Below are 17,695 nucleotides of genomic sequence, written 5' to 3' on the forward strand. Positions count from 1 at the left end.
CTATGCATGGCAAATTGCTTGTAGGACTGTCTGCTTTCGTACTTCTCTTATATCTGATCTACCAACGGTAAAGAAGTGGGTTTAAAATGGAGTTGAAAAAAATAAAACATGCGCCTTCATGGCAAATGATAATGATGATTATGATGAAATTATATAATCGGTTTATACTCGTACATATCACAATTTCCACTGTTAAGTTTTGTACATAGCAGAAAACTAATGCTGAAAGCACCCACAGTGCACTAAACAATGCCTTTCTGTATCGCGCCATGTTCGGTGCGTTTGTTTTGTTCGGCTGTTGGGACTGAGAAACAAAGAGGTTGTAACTTTGAGGCGCACGTATATCATGTTAGGTATCGTTTGGATTGTATCTCTAGTCTTCTCGTGTATTCTTTATCATGTTTAACATGATCTTATACTTCAGCCAGATGAAGACTGAGAGCACCGAAAATATTTATATACGAGGATAAATATGATGTACGTGCGTCTCAAAGTTACAATCTCTTTGTATCTCAGTCCCAACAGCATGGCGAGAAGTTGGCCCACGCTGACGGCGGTCATCGTTGAGAGACACTTAACGCCGGTTGCGTAAAACGAGTCGAGTATAAACTAGTAACACCAGCAGTATCCAAAAGGCAACAGGAAATATCCTTTAGTTGTTTCCACTCTTTTGCAGATCATCGATAGTAACGAGGAATATTAGCAATTTCTAAGTCAAGATTACATTAAAATTTCGTCAGCAGCGTTTGACTACGCAAAATGCCCAAACGATCTGTCTGATGTGTCATACGAAAAAGCAAAAATGAGGCCAGGTTTCTCATCGAATTTGAATCAGCAATAAGCGGCACGGAAATTTGCATTTGTGATAGAATTACTCACAATTTGACAACAAAAAAAAAGTATGTTTATTCAAGTAAACTTTTATCGATAAGGTGGTTTGTCGACTTTTAATTTATAATTTACATTAACTTAGAACGCATGAATTATCTTAGTTGAAGGTAAAAATCCTCTTTTAAAAACATTAATCGGTATTGGTGAAAATAGAAAACTAGATTATTTAAAATTACTACGAATTCATATATGGTTACAGATGCATAGTTACCACTAAAAAAAATAAAATTTTTGTTCTTTGTTCTCTACGTGTCAAACGTGACTGGATCTTTGACATAATGACAACGTCTCCACCGATCAAATTGCATTGATCTCTGCCTTTATGCCCTGAGAATTGATTGATGTTGGTAACATACTGAAAAATAGCTGGTCTTATCAACCATGTTAAAGTTTTTTAAAATCATTCCTTATTATAATTTTCTTCTGTTACTATATGCGAGCTTAATCCTAGGCAAACGACTGGTCTCAAACGATAACTCTATGTGAAACAGAGATGATCAACTTCTTTTCTAAGCAGTTCCTTCTATATATTTTAACAGATGTTAACAAAGTCCTTATCTTTAATTTACAAAGTTTCGTTGTAAACACCATGGCTCATTCCCAATCGTGACAAAATCGAGCGGCTGGCTCCGTTAACAGCGCGTTATCACTAAACCATATTTTTGATCTAAGGTGATGTATCGCATCAAGATTTGATCGCAAAGAAAAATTCTGAGCGCATTTTGATTCCAAAATGCACAAATTAGCGACATGTTATTGTTTTGTTATGGCTACTAAACCACAATTTTTCGCCTCTTAGTTGTTCGTTAGATAATTTGAGTACAATATACTATTTATAAAAAGCTCTTCATATTTTCCCTCACCCTTTTTTATCATAGAATGGCAAATCTTCTCCTCTCTTCTAACAAATATAATTTTTCAAATAAGTTCTAAAAGAAGCAGTATATGCCAGCGTTAAAATAGGTCTACCTATGCGCAAGAGATTGCTTGTCTGATTGTCTGCTTTACTGCTTGTCTCACTTCAATTATCTTCCAGCAGTAAAGGAACGGGTTTAAAGATGAATTAAAGAACACCAAGACAATTGCCATTCCCTCAATTCTGATGTCATTCGGACATCGCACTTCACAAAGAATGATCAATATAAAACATGGTACATAACAAACAATTAAAGCTAACTGCACCCACACTGCACTGTGTAGTGCCTTTCTGTATCGCACCATGTTCAGTACATTTGGTTGGTTCGGCTGTTGTTGAGCGTGATCCTGTATTTGAGCTTGATGATGACCGACAGCGCGAAAAATCTTTGTGTACGAGGCGACTGATATAACTATGCAAGAAGATATACCCATAAGGCTGCACCGAATGGCTATACGGTTGTTGAGATGAAAGCATATACCAGCGACTAGAGATACAACCCAAACGATAGCCAAAATGATATATGCACGCCTTAAAGTTACAATCTCTTTGTATCTCAATCCCAATAATAGGGCGAGAAGTCGGTCCACGCTTATTGCTGTCAACGTCGACAAAGACACTCCACATAACGCATAGCTTATTGTGAAAACTGCTTCCCTTACGTACCGAAAAAGACTCCAGTGTTCGTGAACCACGGACATCCAATAAGTAGCATAAAGAGGCTGGCCGACAAGACCAACCAAAAGATCAGTTGTTGCCAAACAACGATACAAGAGTTTGGATGGCGGATGGAGGCGAGATTCCTTGCGAAGGGCAACAAGGATAAGAGAATTCCCAAGAGTTGCTGTGATGGAGAGGAGAATGTTGACTGCTGAGAATGAAATGAACTGTTCTTTAAACTTATCTACCGAAACCAATCCTTCAAATGTTTTTGTGTTTGTTCCATTTCCCGTTATATTTGTTGTTGCCATCATCCTGCTGTCGTTTCCACCCTTTTGCAGGTTATTCTTAGTTACAACGAGGAATATTGCGTCTTAACGGCAAGTCAAGATCGGTTAAACATGAGGTTTTGGATTGCAATTACGGATGTAAAAATTCATCACTAGCGTCTGATAATGTAAAATACCCGAAAGCAGTGAGGTGTGTCACACGAAAGAGAAAAAATTTGAATTTGTAATAAGGGCAAAGTACATTTGTGATAACTTAATTTCCCAACAAAAGGAAAAAAAACTTTGCTCAAATAAACCTTCAGTGATAGATTATCGAAAGTCGAACGACAGTTGGTCGACAATCAACCGATTGTCTGCCTATGCATTGACCGACACGTCTGTCGACATGTTGTTTGGATCGGACTCATTGCTTAATCCGGATAATGGCGTAAATCATTAATTCCTGTGATCTTGAGACGCCATGAATTGTATCAGCTTAGAGAAATTCAGAGAAAAAGTCCAAAGTTGTTCTTAATATGTAAATATTTGTTCTCTTCGTGTCGCAATAGTGTGGACTTACAAACGAAACAGCGACAGGTGTAAGACATTATGTCGTTAGCCTATCTATCTCTATCTTAACCGTCTCATTCATTATTTACCCACTTCTTTTATGGCCGCAAATTTAGCCGGATTATTTTTTATGGTCACGAGAAAATTAAAGGTCAAGAACGTTGAGGTACCATTTTTCAAATATCTTATGAATAGCTGGGTAAACGTCTTGTTTCTTGAAAGGGAGACGACTAGGTGGACCGATTCCGAGAACACCTTTGCGTCGTAGAAAGAAATGACGAGCAGCATATGGCAGTTTGCGACCTTTCCCTACACCTAGGCTGTTAAGAAGAAAGTACCGGACTGGCGTGTCGTGTGATTAGCGCGCGCGCGCTGAGACATTTAAATTTGATCAGTTGGTAAGCAAGTTACGCGTGCGATTTCTCGTGTGTGTGTTTTTCAGTTTTTAGTCGCATTCTGGAGGTTTTTTGTTATCGGGTTTGTATTTTAAGCCATTTTCGTTTTACCGTCTTTTACCGATTAAACGTGCCTGATTTTAAAGGAGATTTTCGTTCTCGCCTCCGCACATAAGCAGTTCGGGAAGAAGCAAAACTGTAGAACAAAAATCTACCTTTTAAATCGGCACTCTTAATCCCACGGTATCAACGAGCGCTTTTCATTTAACTAATTTATTATTGTTTTCGCGTCACCATATTCCCACCGATAGCGTAGCCCTTTTTTTTTTTTTTTGTATATAAACCCACACACAACCCACAGTTCCTCCAATCGCTCTGGCGAAGGGCTAACGTTCGAAACGTCAGTTGCTAAACTCTTTACGGTGGCTAATATACGTTATCAACTCAGTTTATAATATCAAAAAACCCTAAATTTTTTGTTGCTTGACGAGGAACTGTTTTCTAAATCACATGACAAGTGATCGGGGCTAATATTTTTCCTACTCATCAGATAATTCAAGAATATTCACCTTCAGATATCAAATTAACTTAAAGACTGTGTTAAACACAATGACCCTAGTCTGAATTCGTTCCTGACGGATAATTAAGAATATTCTGACTCCGATCGCGTAAAATTTTGATAAAAACTTGTAACGCGCTGGTTCATAATGGATAGTGGTCATGGCATATCGAATATTTTAAGTTTGTAAAGATGTGTTTCGAGTTTTCACGGTAATATATATTTTTATTTAAATTACGCAAATTTCATATCAAGGTAAGAGGGGAGAACGATTTTCAAGAGACAAACACTGATGGCCGTGCTATTGAAACCAGGAACATTCATATCATCACATCAGTTCCACAGGTGATATACTATTTAGAAAACATTTCCATAATTTTGTCTCCTTTTCTTCTAGTAACATGAAGTAAATCGAGCATTCCTATGTTGAATTTCATTTTTGTCTCCGGGATTCAAATATCCATGAGCAAACAATTCATTTGCAAAGAAAAATGCATGATCAATTTAATTTATTTAAAGTGTTGAGTTAAGTATACGAAACAGTTTGAACCTTTTCCATAAGTTTTTACTTGTAATTGCTTGTCCCCAATAAGTTTTCAACACAACAAAATCGACGCTTCGTTAGTTTTATTGACCCGCTTTTGCGTCCAATCGTGATTGTTATGGTAATAAGTTTTCCTAATACTTTCCAGTAGGGAAATTCAAGGTTTCTTCTTTGTCCTACGCACGTGACAAGATTAAAAAATATTTTTTCCCTAGTTCAGTAACGTGCCCAAAATTTACTATCTCAATTATTCTATTTTCTACATCTATAATGGCAATTTTTTAAAAGGATAATTGGTATGGGAAAAATAGAAATCTAGATTGCATAAAACTATTCAAAATTAATGTATTGTTACAGATACATAGTTACTCCTAAAAATATTTGTATTTTTGTTCTTTGTTCTATACGTGTCGCACCTGACTGGAACTTTGAGATCATGAAAACCTCTCTCACGATCAAACTGCCTTGAACTCTCTATTGATAGCTATTGACAGATGACAAAGTGCTTAGGCACTGCTGTTATATCAGGACTTGTCAGAATTATGATTACATACGTACGGCAAATTGAAAAACAAAAAGGTTGCAGTGTAGATTCTACTCGGTCGGGAAGCAGTTTGAAGACTTCCTTTGGGTGAGTCTATCGTCACCAAGACCATGTTATTTAGCCCGGGTTTTGTATGAGTTTTTTGAAAAACTGCCATAATAATGTTTAAAGTTGTCATGTATACAACAGGTGATTGCATTCATTTTGTCTCGATTGCTCTTTTCTAATAAGAGTTTCCATTACTGACTCGAAGAAAATATCTTTAGAAGTCAGTTTTATTCTGCATCAGAGCATTTTTTGATAGCTTATCGAGTGACAACATAGCCTGTTCGAAGCTGGCAAAACGAAGTGCCCAATAAACGGCGCGATAGTCACGGCGGTGTGAAAAAAAGTGAGGCTAGGGTCCAGTCGGGTAAAGAACAACGTTCACCCGACCCGACACGACCCCAAGCCTCCCTCTTTTTTTCTCTCCACCGCTACTATCGTGCCATGCACCATTTCGCTCCGTTTTACAAAATTAAAGCATTAAAAGGCTAGTAACAACAATGGCAGCTAACCATGAACTCTGCTTATAAAGATATGCTTAACAGTATGTGACATTCTACATCATTTCATCATATTCTGTTTAAAGATGAGTTTCAGCTGAGCTTCCTGGCTTAGCTCATAACTCAGCAAGACAACATAAATAAAGGAGCATTTCAAAATTTTCTGGAATATTTTAGAACAAAATTCTACGATATCTAAAAATCGAGGTGGGAAATCAGTCGATCCTGGTAAATAATTTTGAACTTTTAAACATGACTGACAAAGTTTTTATGATTCTCGTTTCATCTATGAAATATACCTTCATTTGTGACATTTATGGCAACGTCAGCTTTTTTCATATTATTTACTCATAAAAAATTTGCATACAACCTTAAATTCATTCCGTGATATTCGTAACAGTTCCGAGAATGAAAGAGAGATGTTAAGGAAAACCACATAAAAGGGGTTAGAGCATAGTAGTTCTTAAACCAAAGATTTAATCCTTTCATTATACTTATTCTCTTTTTTCATTATTTTAATGACATAAGTCTTTTTTTGACCATCAGATGAAATTTAAGCGCGGAAATAATACCTGAAGTGGTGAGCTATCATGCAAACCCTTTTAATTAGGAGTAGTGATAGGTACTCAAGAGCGCGCTTCGTACTCGATTGTCATGAAATGATAGAATGTTTTCTCATAAGACCAGCTTTGTGTACACGGCCTGTGATAGAGTCACGTATTTCCCTTGAATATTCGAAATTGGTAATAAGAATGCTTTTAAATTAACAGCAAAGAAACGGGTTTAAAGTCGAGTTAAAGAAAACTACTAAAACATCTGCCATACCCTTGATTACGATGAAATCCGATAATCGGGTTAAACTCTAAGCAGAATCTCCATATAAGTTATAGAAGAAGCAGTACATGCCAACGTTAAAGTAGGTCTACCCCTCTGCAAAGCAGATAGCTTGTCTGATTGTCTGCTTCACTGCTCGTCTCACTTCACTAATCTTCCAGCAGTAAAGGAACGGGTTTAAAGTAGAGTTAAAGAAAAGTATGAAAATTCCCATTCCGTAAATTAAGAATAAATTCGAAAATCTCTTTGCACTTAGAAAGATCACAATTCTCACTATAAACTGTGGAACATAACAGGCAACTAAAGCCAACTGCACCCAAATCGCATTGTTTACTGCCTTTCTGTATCGCGCCATGTTCAGTGCATTTGGTTGGCTCGGCTGTCGTTGAACATGATCTTGTATTTGAGCCTGATGACGACTGAGAGCGCGAAAAATCTTTGTGTACGAGGCGACTGATATTACCAGACATGATGGTATGGTTATGATGCGGTACCAAAGAGCTATACGGTAATTGAGATGAGAGAATAAACCACCGACTAGACATCCAACCCAAACGATAGCTAAAATGATATACGTGCGCCTCAAAGTTACAATCTCTTTATATCTCAGTCCCAACAACATGGCGAGAAGTCGGTCCACGGTTATGGCCGTCATCGTCATCAAAGACACTCCGCATAATACATAGCTTGATATGACGGTTGCATCCCTTGCGTATCTACAAAAACTCCAGTGTTCGTAAACCACGGACATCCAGAAGGCAGCGTAGAGAGGCTGGTTAACAAGACCAACCAACAGATCAGTTGTTGCCAGACAACGATACAAGAGTTTGGATGGCGGATGGAGGGAAGATTCTTTGTGAAGGGCAATAAGGATAAGGGAATTCCCAAGAATTGCTGTGATGGAGAAGAAAATGTTGACTGCTGAGAATGAAATGGACTGTTGTTTATAATCACCTAACCAAATCGGGGAACAGAGCGATTCGTGAAATGTTTGCGTATGTGTTCCACTTTCCGTTAGATTTGTTGTCGCCATCATCTTGCTGTCGTTTCCACTCTTTTGAAGGTTATCCTTAGATACAACGAGGAATGTTTCGTCTTAACAGCACCCTTTAAGTCAAGGTCGGTTAAACCTTAATTTTTGGATAACAATTGCAGAGAGTAAAAGTTTATCACTAGCGTCTGACTATGTATAATGCTGTGAGGTTTGTGACACGAAAGAGCAACAAACGCCAGTCTTTCTGCACGAATTTGAATTAGTAATAGGAGGAAAGTAAAACTGCATTTGTGATAGCTTAATTTCCCAAAAAAACATTCAAAAAAATTTATTTACTCAAATAAACCTTCAGTGATAGGATATCGAAAGTCGACCGACAGTTCGTCGATAGTCGACCAATTGCCGTTAGCCAACACCTTGATTAACGCATAGGCCGACGTGTTGTTTGGATTGGACTCGTTGCCTTACCCGGCTGATAGCGTGAATTATTAATTCACGTGATCTCGGGATGACATGAATTGTTAACAGTTTAGGAAAACTTAGAGAAAAAGTCCAATTTCAAAATTTATGTTGGTTAGAGATGCAAAGTTATTCTAAAAATATTTTTATTTTTTTGTATCTAAATGTCACACTTTTAAATGGTGGAAATGTTGGTAAAAAGATCATAAATAATTCAAATACTCCCCCCACGGGTGACGATGTGTGTGCAAATTTTCACTGGTTTTTTACGGCGGAAGTTTGCTACTGAAGATTTCTGTTTGTCTTAGTTACCTGTAATTGGTAAACGACATTTTGGATCTGGCATCGTATAACAGGGACAAATTTATTTAATCTGTGACCATTGTTTAAAAAAATTTTAAAAAAAATTTAAAAAATGAAAATATCAGTGTTTGACTAAGGAAAACCTTCAGTAAAAGCTACTGACAGATGATGAAGCGCTTATGCCAGTGTTGTGATACCGGGTCTTGTCAGCCGGAATTATGATCACATACTTACAGCAAACTGAAAAACAAAAAGATTGCAAGGTAGATGTTACTTGGTCAGGAAGTAGTTTGAAGACTTCCTCTGTATGAATCTATGGTCACCATTTTTTTTTTTTGAAAAACTATACATGTACTAGCTTTTTTTTTACGATACGGTTTTGCTACCGAATAAAAATATCCAATCATTTCATAGGCGCAAAAGCTACAGAGGTCTGACATGGTTTGATGCTGCTCTGGTTTACAGATTTAATGAATGTAACCGAAGAATTGTAACTTCTTCGATTACATTCGTTAAATCTGTAAACCAGAGTAGCATCAAACCATGTCTGATTGTCCATCCGGTTGCCTTGTGAACTTTAATGCTACAGAAGTCTCTTTACATTGTTTGCTTAATGAACAATTCAGTAAGATGAATTAAATTTTCTGTGTTAGTAATCATTTGATTATAAAACATTACCGTAGTAAAAATTAAAGTTGCTATGTATACGACAGGTGATTGCATTTACTTTGTCTCTCGATTCGTCATTCGTAATAAGTGGCTCCGCTTCTGACTCGAAGAAAATATATGGTGCTGTCTCTTGTGTTCTGCATTACGCCTTTTTCTTTGACAGCTTATTGAGTGATAACACAGCCTGTTTGAGGCGTTCAGCTAGTAAAGCGAAGTGCACAGTAAACGGCACGATAATCAGGGCGCACCGAAAAAGAGTGAGGCTTGGGTCCAGACGGGTAAAGAACGGCGTTCACCCGACCCGACCCGACCCGACCCGACCCGACCCGACCCGACCCGACCCGACCCGACCCGACCCGACCCGACCCGACCCGACCCGACCCGACCCGACCCGACCCAAAACTCCCCCATTTCATCATTCCACCGCCACTACCGTGTCGCTCCGTTTTACTGAACGAACCCCTGGAAAAGGCTGGTGAGAACAACTGCAACTAAATATGAGCTCTGCTCATAGAGATATGCTCATTATATTTTATTAAAAGATCAGTTTCAGTTTGGGTTGCCCATCTTAGCTGATGACTCAGCAAGACAAAGTAAATAAAGGAGCATTTTTTTTTAATTTTGTGGAGTATTTTAATATTTAGGAGTATTTTAGTATTTAGAACATAAGTCTACGATGTCTAAATATCGCAGTCGGAAATCAGTCGATCGATAAATAATTTTTAAAAGATCAGTTTCAGTTTGGGTTGCCCATCTTAGCTGATGACTCAGCAAGACAAAGTAAATAAAGGAGCATTTTTTTTTAATTTTGTGGAGTATTTTAATATTTAGGAGTATTTTAGTATTTAGAACATAAGTCTACGATGTCTAAATATCGCAGTCGGAAATCAGTCGATCGATAAATAATTTTGAACATTTAAACATTACCGACCAAATTTAATTGATTCTTATTTTATCCATGAGATTTATCTTCATTTATGACATTTATGACATTTATGACATTTATGGAAACTTTAACTTTTTCATCTTATTTACTGATCAGAAATTTGCATGCGTTTTTCATTTCGCGATATTCGTAACGGTCCTGAATTAAGTCTTATTAACCATGTTAGAGTTTTTTTTTAACTATTTCTTACCATAAGTTTCTTTTCTCATAATTTTCGAACTTGCTCTCTGGCATACGATTGATCTCAAACGATAAATCTATGTAAAAATAGTGATAATCAACTTCTTAAGAATTGACTTCAAAATATTTGAACAGATGAAAACAAAGTCTACATATTTACAAAGTTATAAACAAATCGAGGCTCCTGGTACACTCCATAAACACTTGACCGTATATCAGAGCCAAAGTGATATATTTCATCCAAGTTTTGAAAAAAACAACAAAATCGTGCATTCTGCTTGAAAAGCTGAAATAGTCTCTATTGCTTCATTATACGTGTGTAAATTCGGCACATGATATCCTTGTGATATACTTACCGAACTTAGTTTTTTTATCTTTTGGTTGCTCTTGATATAACTTGAATACAGTATAAAAAATCAGAAGTAACTCTTTATAATTTTCCTTACTCTTTATTAAATGGTATTCCTGGAAAACATCATTGATAAATAGCTTTGGAAGAAACAGAACATGTAAACGTCCGAATAGATCGAAATCTATGCATGGCAAATTGCTTGTAGGACTGTCTGCTTTCGTACTTCTCTTATATCTGATCTACCAACGGTAAAGAAACGGGTTTAAAATGGAGTTGAAAAAAAACAAAGCATTCGCCATTTTGGCAAATGATTATGATGATAATGACAAAATTCTATAATCGTTTTAAACTAGTATACATCACAACTTCCACTGCTAAGCTTGGTACATAACAGACAACTAATACTGGCGGCATCCCACAGTGCACTGAACACTGTCTTTCTGTGTCGCACCATGTTCGGTGCATTTGTTTTGTTCGACTGTTGAGACTGAGATACAAAGAGATTGTAACTTTGAGGCGCACGTACATCATGTTAGGTATCGTTTGGATTGTATCTCTAGTCTTCAGGTTTATTCTTTCTCATGTTTTACATGATCTTACACTTGAGCCAGATGATGACTGAGAGCACCAAAATATGAAAATATTTATATACAAGGCGGTTGAGATTACCAGGAACGATGATATACCTCCAAAGCTACACGGTAATTGAGATGAAAGAATAAACCAGAGATTAAAACTTTTATCGATATAAGGTGGTTTGGCGACTTTTAATTTATAATTTACGTAAACTTAGAGCGCATGAATTATCTTAGTTGAAGGTAAAAATACGTTTTTAAGAACGTTAATCGGTATTGGGGAAAACTGAAAGCTGTATTACATAAAACTACTCAGAATTCATATATGGTTACAGATGCATAGTAACCACTAAAAAAATAAAATAAAATTATTTTCTTTGTTCTCTACGTGTCGAACTTGACTGGATCTTTGACATAATGACAATGTCTCTACCGATCAAATTGCATTGATCTCTGCCTTTATGCCCTGAAAAGTGTGAAAATAGATGTAGCGATGAACAGTTAACGAAAAACACCTTTAACAATACAAATTGTCCTTCGTTTCGGACAATTTTTTTTTTCTGCTAATCATCTTGTATTTACTATACATAGTTAGTTGCTAGCAGGAAACTCTCCATTTAACAGATCGACCGTGGCCATGTTTATTGTGGTCTGTGCTCTTATCGACAACGATATTCGTCTTCACGGTGGTCAAAATAGTGCAGACTCACGAGGCAACTCGATGAACAGTTCTAATTGATGTTGGTAACATACTGTAGAATGGCTATTCGTATCAACCATGTCAGAGTTTTTTTTAAATCATTCCTTCTTATAATTTCCTTCTGTCATTATTTGCGAGCTTAATCTTAGGCAAACGACTGGTCTCAAACGATAACTCCATGTGAAACAGAGATGATCAACTTCATTTCTAAGCATTTCTTCTGTATGTTTGAACAGCTGTTAGCAAAGTCCGCAATGAAAATTCGTAGAAAATGCATGCCTCTAAAGCAAATTTTTAAGCCATCTTTCCACGAGGTGTCTCCTCTTTTCTTGTTTGTTTGTTTGTTTGTTTTTTTCTCAGTTCTTTGTGTGTGTGTGTGTGTAACTGAGCCAAAATGAATCACAGAACGTTGAAGAAAGAACTCGACTTATCAGCGATTAAGTTGCAAAATACCCAGAAGTAATTGTTTTCATTACACAAATTAATTTTATAATAGTAATCATTATGAATGGTGATATGCCCTTCGTTAAATGAAAAAAACATATATATCATTTTACAGCGCTTCTCGAGTAGTTCTCGGCCAGGGTGGCCTCAAGCCAAGTAGAACTACTTGTTTTTTGATACTCAACAGGAAAGAAAGAAAGAAAAAAACAAAAACAACAACGATGGAATTACAGATTCCAATGCCTTCATGAAGGCTAAACTATGGGATTTGAACTATTAAAACAGCCCTCAAGAAGAAAAATTCATTTCGCCCTCCCCTTCCTTAAAAAAAAAAACAACAACAACAACAATATATGTACCAATTTGCTTTAGTCGAAATTTGATTTCATTTGCGTGCATTCAAGCTTTTAAATGGTGAGAAGTGGGTCAAACTCTGTCACTACGAGCCTCTGGTGAAGAAGAGTGTCGATGAACTTTAGGTCAAAATGGACTCTTTCCTCTTAGTTTTATTTTTATTTTTTTGCCTCGCAGATATATGTCCTCTAACCAGTTATTACAGGACTACACTATGTGTAAGAAACATTTTGTTAGATATGGCATGTCTTTTTCCACAAGTGAATCCAAGTCGGTTGACTAAATTTTGCCATCAATATAGGCTTAAAGTTAAATCAATTGTTGCGGATTGATATTGGTACTGTCAGGAATTCATTCAGCTTTTATACCTTAATATCAGTGTACATATTCTCCATACCTTTTTCTATACATTTCTTAAAGTGCTGACTATCTTGGCCGCTATCATTGATATGTGGACTTTTTGTTGAAGAGCTCCTGAGGAAAGGACAATGATAGAGCAATGACTATTTTATACAAGCTGAAGTCGACCGCAAATGGGCGGCTTACCAATATGGCTGCCTCTGATGCTCTTCCGCGTGGTCACAGCATGTGTTGAAAGCAACCCGTTACAGGTCCCGTAGGTGTGAACATTTCAGCTTCTCGATTCAAGTTGCATTTTTAGAAGTTCGGAAATGTGATTTGAGTTTATTCTTTTTATTAAACAATACAAACATTCTATTTATTTCCACGTGAGTTTCTGAGCTTCATCGAAATTAATTTTGACTTTTACTAAGAAGGGAGGGGTAGCATGCGAAACTACTACTCAGATGAAATTCAAGCGCGGAAATGATCATTGCAGTGGTGAGCTGTAACACAAATCTTTTTAATTAGGAGTAGTGTTAAGTTCTCAAGAGCGGGTGTTAGCAGCTTTTGTACTCGATTTTCATTAAAATGAGAGAACGTTTTCCCATAGGACCAGCTGTGTGCACGCGGCCTGTGATAGAGTCACGAAATGTTCTTGAATATTAGAATTTGGGAATAAAAGTGCTTTTAAAATTACTTGATCAAAGAAATCTACGGATAACCTTCTGAGGACTACAATATTGCACCCAGTAAAGAGGCCTAATTGATGTTGGTAACGTACCGAGACACAGCCTGCTAGTCTTATCAAACATGTTAGAGTTTTTTAATCATTTTTTATTACATTTTTCTTCTGTTATTATTTTCATACTAAATCTTAGGCAAACAATTGGTCTCAAACTATAACTCCATGAAAAAAATAGAGATGATCAACTTCTTTTCTAAACATTTCCTTATGTGTATTTAAACATGTTAACAAAGTTATAAGTAGCTCTTCATATTTTTCCCTACTCTTTTATCTTCATATCTTCCCCTCTCTTCTAACATCTCTAATTTTTCAAATTAGCCATATAAGAAACAGTACATGCGAACGTTAAAATAGGTCTACCCCTCTGCATAACAAATTCCTTGTCTGATTGTCTGCTTTACTGCTCGTCTCACTTCACTTATCTTCCAGCAGTAAATGAACGGGTTTAAAGTAGAGTTAAAGAACACAAAGACAATCGCCATTTCCCTGATAATGATGAAATTCGGAGAGCTCTCTTTACTAAGAGAGATCGCAATTTCCACTGTAGAAAGTGGTACATAACAGACAACTAAAGCTAACTGTACCCACAGTGCACTGTACACTGCCTTTCTGTATCGCGCCATGTTCAGTGCATTTGGTTGGCTCGGCTGTCGTTGGGCGTGGTCTTGTACTTGAGCCTGATGATGACTGAGAGCGCGAAAAATCTTGGTGTACGAGACGATTGAGATAACTAGGCATGATGGTGTACCTATAAGGGTGTACCAAAAGGCTATACGGTAATTGAGATGAGAGAATAAGCCAGTGACTAGACATACAACCCAAAAGATGGCTAAAACGATGTACATACGCCTCAAAGTTACAATCGCCTTGTATCTCAGTCCCAACAGCATGGCGAGAAGTCGGTCCACGCTTATGGCCGTCAGCGTCAACAAGGAAACTGAACATAACGCATAGCCTGTTATGCCACCTCCGTGCCATGCGTATGGACAAAGAATCCAATGTTCTTGAACTACAGACATCCAATAGGTAGCATGGAGAGGCTGGCTAACAAGACCAACCAACAGATCAGTTGCTGCCAGAAAACGATACAAGAGTTTGGATGGCGGATGGAGGGAAGATTCCTTGTGAAGGGCAACAAGGATAAGGGAATTCCCAAGAGTTGCTGTGATAGAGAAGAGAATGTTGACTGCTGAAAATGAAATGGACTGTTGTTTCAACTCACCTACCCAAACCGGAGAGCATAACAATATTTCAAATGTTTGCGTGTGTATTCCATTTCCCGTTATATTTGTTTTTGTCATCATCCTGCTGTCGTTTCTACTGTTTGCAGGTTATCCTTAATTGCAACGAGGAATATTTCGTCTTAACAGCACCCTTCAAGTCAAGACCAGTTAAACCTGTATTTTTGAATAACAGTTATAGAGAGTAAAAATTCATCAGTAACGTCTGACTATGTGAAATGCCCGAAAGCTGTGTGGTTAGTGACACGAAAGAGAAAAGAACAGGCCGGTTTTTCTGTGCAAATTTGAATTAGTAATAAGGGGAAAAGGAAAACAGAACAAAAACCTCTTCACATGAATAAACATCCAGTGATAGGATACCGACAATCTACCTTTGTCCAACGCATCGGCTGATGCGTTGTTGCGTTGATTGTATAAATCGGATTCGTTGCCTTACCCGGATACAAGCGTAATTATAAATTCACTTGATTATGGGACGCCATCAATCGTTAATTTTAATATCATTAAGTTCTTTGTTTGACCATCATATGAAATTCAAACGCGGAGATGATCCTAGCAGTGATGAGCAGTCATACAAACCTTTTTAATTAGGAGCAGTGGTAGGTACTCAAGATTGGGTGTTAGCAGCCTTTGTACTCGATTGTCATTAAATGAGAGAATGAGTTCGCAAAGACCAGCTGTATGTACCAAGCCTGAGATAAAGTCACGAAATATTTTTGAATATTCGAATTTGGTTGTAAAGGTGCTTTTAAAATTACTTTCTCAAAGAAATCTATTCATAACCTTCTGAGGACTACAATTTTGCACTCGATAAACGGTCTTAATTGATGCTGGTAACATACTGAAATACAGCTAGTCTTAATAACCATGTTGGAGTTTTTGCTCTATTTCTTATCATGAGTTTCTTCTGTAATAATTTGCTTACTTGGTTGCTTTCTGGCAAGCGATTGGTCTCAAATGTTAAATCGATGTAAAAATAGTGATACTTACACGTATATCTGAGACAAAGTGACATATCTCATCCAGTTTTGACAAAACAGCATAATCGTGAGCGCATTCTGCTTGAAAAGAATGTGTCCACTGCTTCATTATAAATGTGCGAATTCGGCACATGATATTCCTGTGATGCATTTTATTACCAAAATAATATGTTTTACAATTTACTTGTTTTAACTTCAGTAGAATTTGGTAATAAAAGTGCTTTTAAAATTACTTGCCCAAAGAATCGACGGATAGGCTTTTGAGGAATATAACTTTGCTCTTGATAACCATTGATAACTTATTCGATGATAGTAACATATTGAAAAACAGCTAGTCTTATTAACCATGTTAGAGTTTTTTTTTAATTATTTCTTTTTGTTATTTTCTCCTGTTGTAATTTTCGAGCTTAATCTTAATCAAACGATAACTCCATATGAAATAGAGATGATCAACATCTTTTCTAAGCATTTCCTTCTGTGTATTTGAGTAGATGTTAACGATGTCCGCATTTTTAATTTACAAAGTTTCTTTATCGAGCTGCTAGCTTCGTTAACAGCACATTATCACAAACCACATCTCTGAGCTCAGGTGACATATCACATCAAGTTTTGATCACAAAGTAAAATCCTGAGCGCATTCTGATTCCAAAATAACTAATAGCATGCAGTACTTTATTATAAATGCGTAAATTGGCGACAAGTTATTGTTCTGTTATGGCTATTAAACTACAATTTTTGACCAGTTAGTTGTTCGCTAGATAATTCGAATATATTGTACTATTTCGTACTATAGTTCTTCATATATTTTCTTACTCTCTTCAACATGAAATGACACATCTTACCCTCTCTCCCGAAAGTTTTTCAAATTAGCTGTAGAAGAAAAAATAAATGTCAACATTAAAAAAGGTCTACCCCAATGCATAGCAGATTGCTCGTCTGATTGTCTGCTTTACTGCTTGTTTCCACTTATCTTCAACCTGTAATGGAACGGGTTTAAAGCAGTGTTAAGGAACACTAAGACATTTGCCATTCCCAGGATTTTGATGAAATTAGAAAATGGCTTTGTGCAAAGAAAGATCACAATATCGCGTTCTTTTAAGTGCATTTGGTTGTGCATAGTCTTATATCTGATCCTGATGATGATTGAAAGCGCGGTCTAGGAACTAGACATACAATCCACATAATAGCTAAAATGAGATACGTGCGTCTTAAAGTTACAATCTGTTTATATCTCAGTTCTGTCGTTTCTTCTCTTTTGCAATTTATCGTTAGTTACAATGAGGAATATTTCGTTTTATCAGCACCCTCTAAGTCAAGATCGGTTAAACCTTCATTTTTGAATAGCAACTACGAGAGTAAAAATTCATCTGTAGCGTCTGACTATGAAAAATGCCCTAAAGCTGTAGAAAGTTAATCTTGGAACAAGTTCATCAAAAGATTAAAGCCTTGACAGGTTTGTAGAGCACCCTTTGATAAATAACTGGGCCAAATTTGGTAAAAAACGGTTGAAACCAAAGCAAAATGTCTTGAGGGGCATCTTTGGGACATCTGATGCCTTTTGAGAAAAAGGCAGCTTCAGAGGTGGAGCGCAAAATCAGTGGTAAACATTTATTTAAATAAACTAGAAGTTCCCGAGAACATTCTCAATCTAACCGTCATAGGATATAACTAAGAAAAAACCATT

At 36.8% G+C, this 17,695-nt stretch overlaps 3 protein-coding genes across 3 annotated transcripts; all 3 read right to left on the bottom strand.

The window, feature by feature from the left end:
• Positions 1-1,860: 1,860 nt before the first annotated feature.
• Positions 1,861-2,778, bottom strand: LOC136277420 (melanocyte-stimulating hormone receptor-like). Its single transcript, XM_066159450.1, has one exon. The coding sequence runs from the start codon at positions 2,776-2,778 to the stop codon at positions 1,861-1,863; it is 918 nt and encodes a 305-aa protein (XP_066015547.1).
• Positions 2,779-6,471: 3,693 nt separating this feature from the next.
• On the bottom strand, positions 6,472-7,814 carry LOC131793453 (melanocortin receptor 5-like). The gene has a single exon (XM_059110869.2). It carries the CDS (start codon positions 7,761-7,763, stop codon positions 6,816-6,818), a length of 948 nt encoding a protein of 315 aa, XP_058966852.2. The 5' UTR covers positions 7,764-7,814; the 3' UTR covers positions 6,472-6,815.
• A 6,332-nt stretch (positions 7,815-14,146) lies between these two features.
• On the bottom strand, positions 14,147-15,091 carry LOC131793458 (melanocortin receptor 5-like). The gene has a single exon (XM_066159452.1). The coding sequence runs from the start codon at positions 15,089-15,091 to the stop codon at positions 14,147-14,149; it is 945 nt and encodes a 314-aa protein (XP_066015549.1).
• Between the last annotated feature and the right edge of the window lie 2,604 nt (positions 15,092-17,695).

The sequence above is a fragment of the Pocillopora verrucosa genome, chromosome 12 (genome assembly GCF_036669915.1).
Source record: "Pocillopora verrucosa isolate sample1 chromosome 12, ASM3666991v2, whole genome shotgun sequence".
NCBI classification, from domain to species: Eukaryota; Metazoa; Cnidaria; class Anthozoa; order Scleractinia; family Pocilloporidae; genus Pocillopora; species Pocillopora verrucosa.

Coding starts and splice junctions, on each gene's coding strand:
- LOC136277420 (XM_066159450.1), bottom strand. CDS start 2,778: ATGGCAACAACAAATATAACGGGAAATGGAACAAACACAAAAACATTT.
- LOC131793453 (XM_059110869.2), bottom strand. CDS start 7,763: ATGATGGCGACAACAAATCTAACGGAAAGTGGAACACATACGCAAACA.
- LOC131793458 (XM_066159452.1), bottom strand. CDS start 15,091: ATGACAAAAACAAATATAACGGGAAATGGAATACACACGCAAACATTT.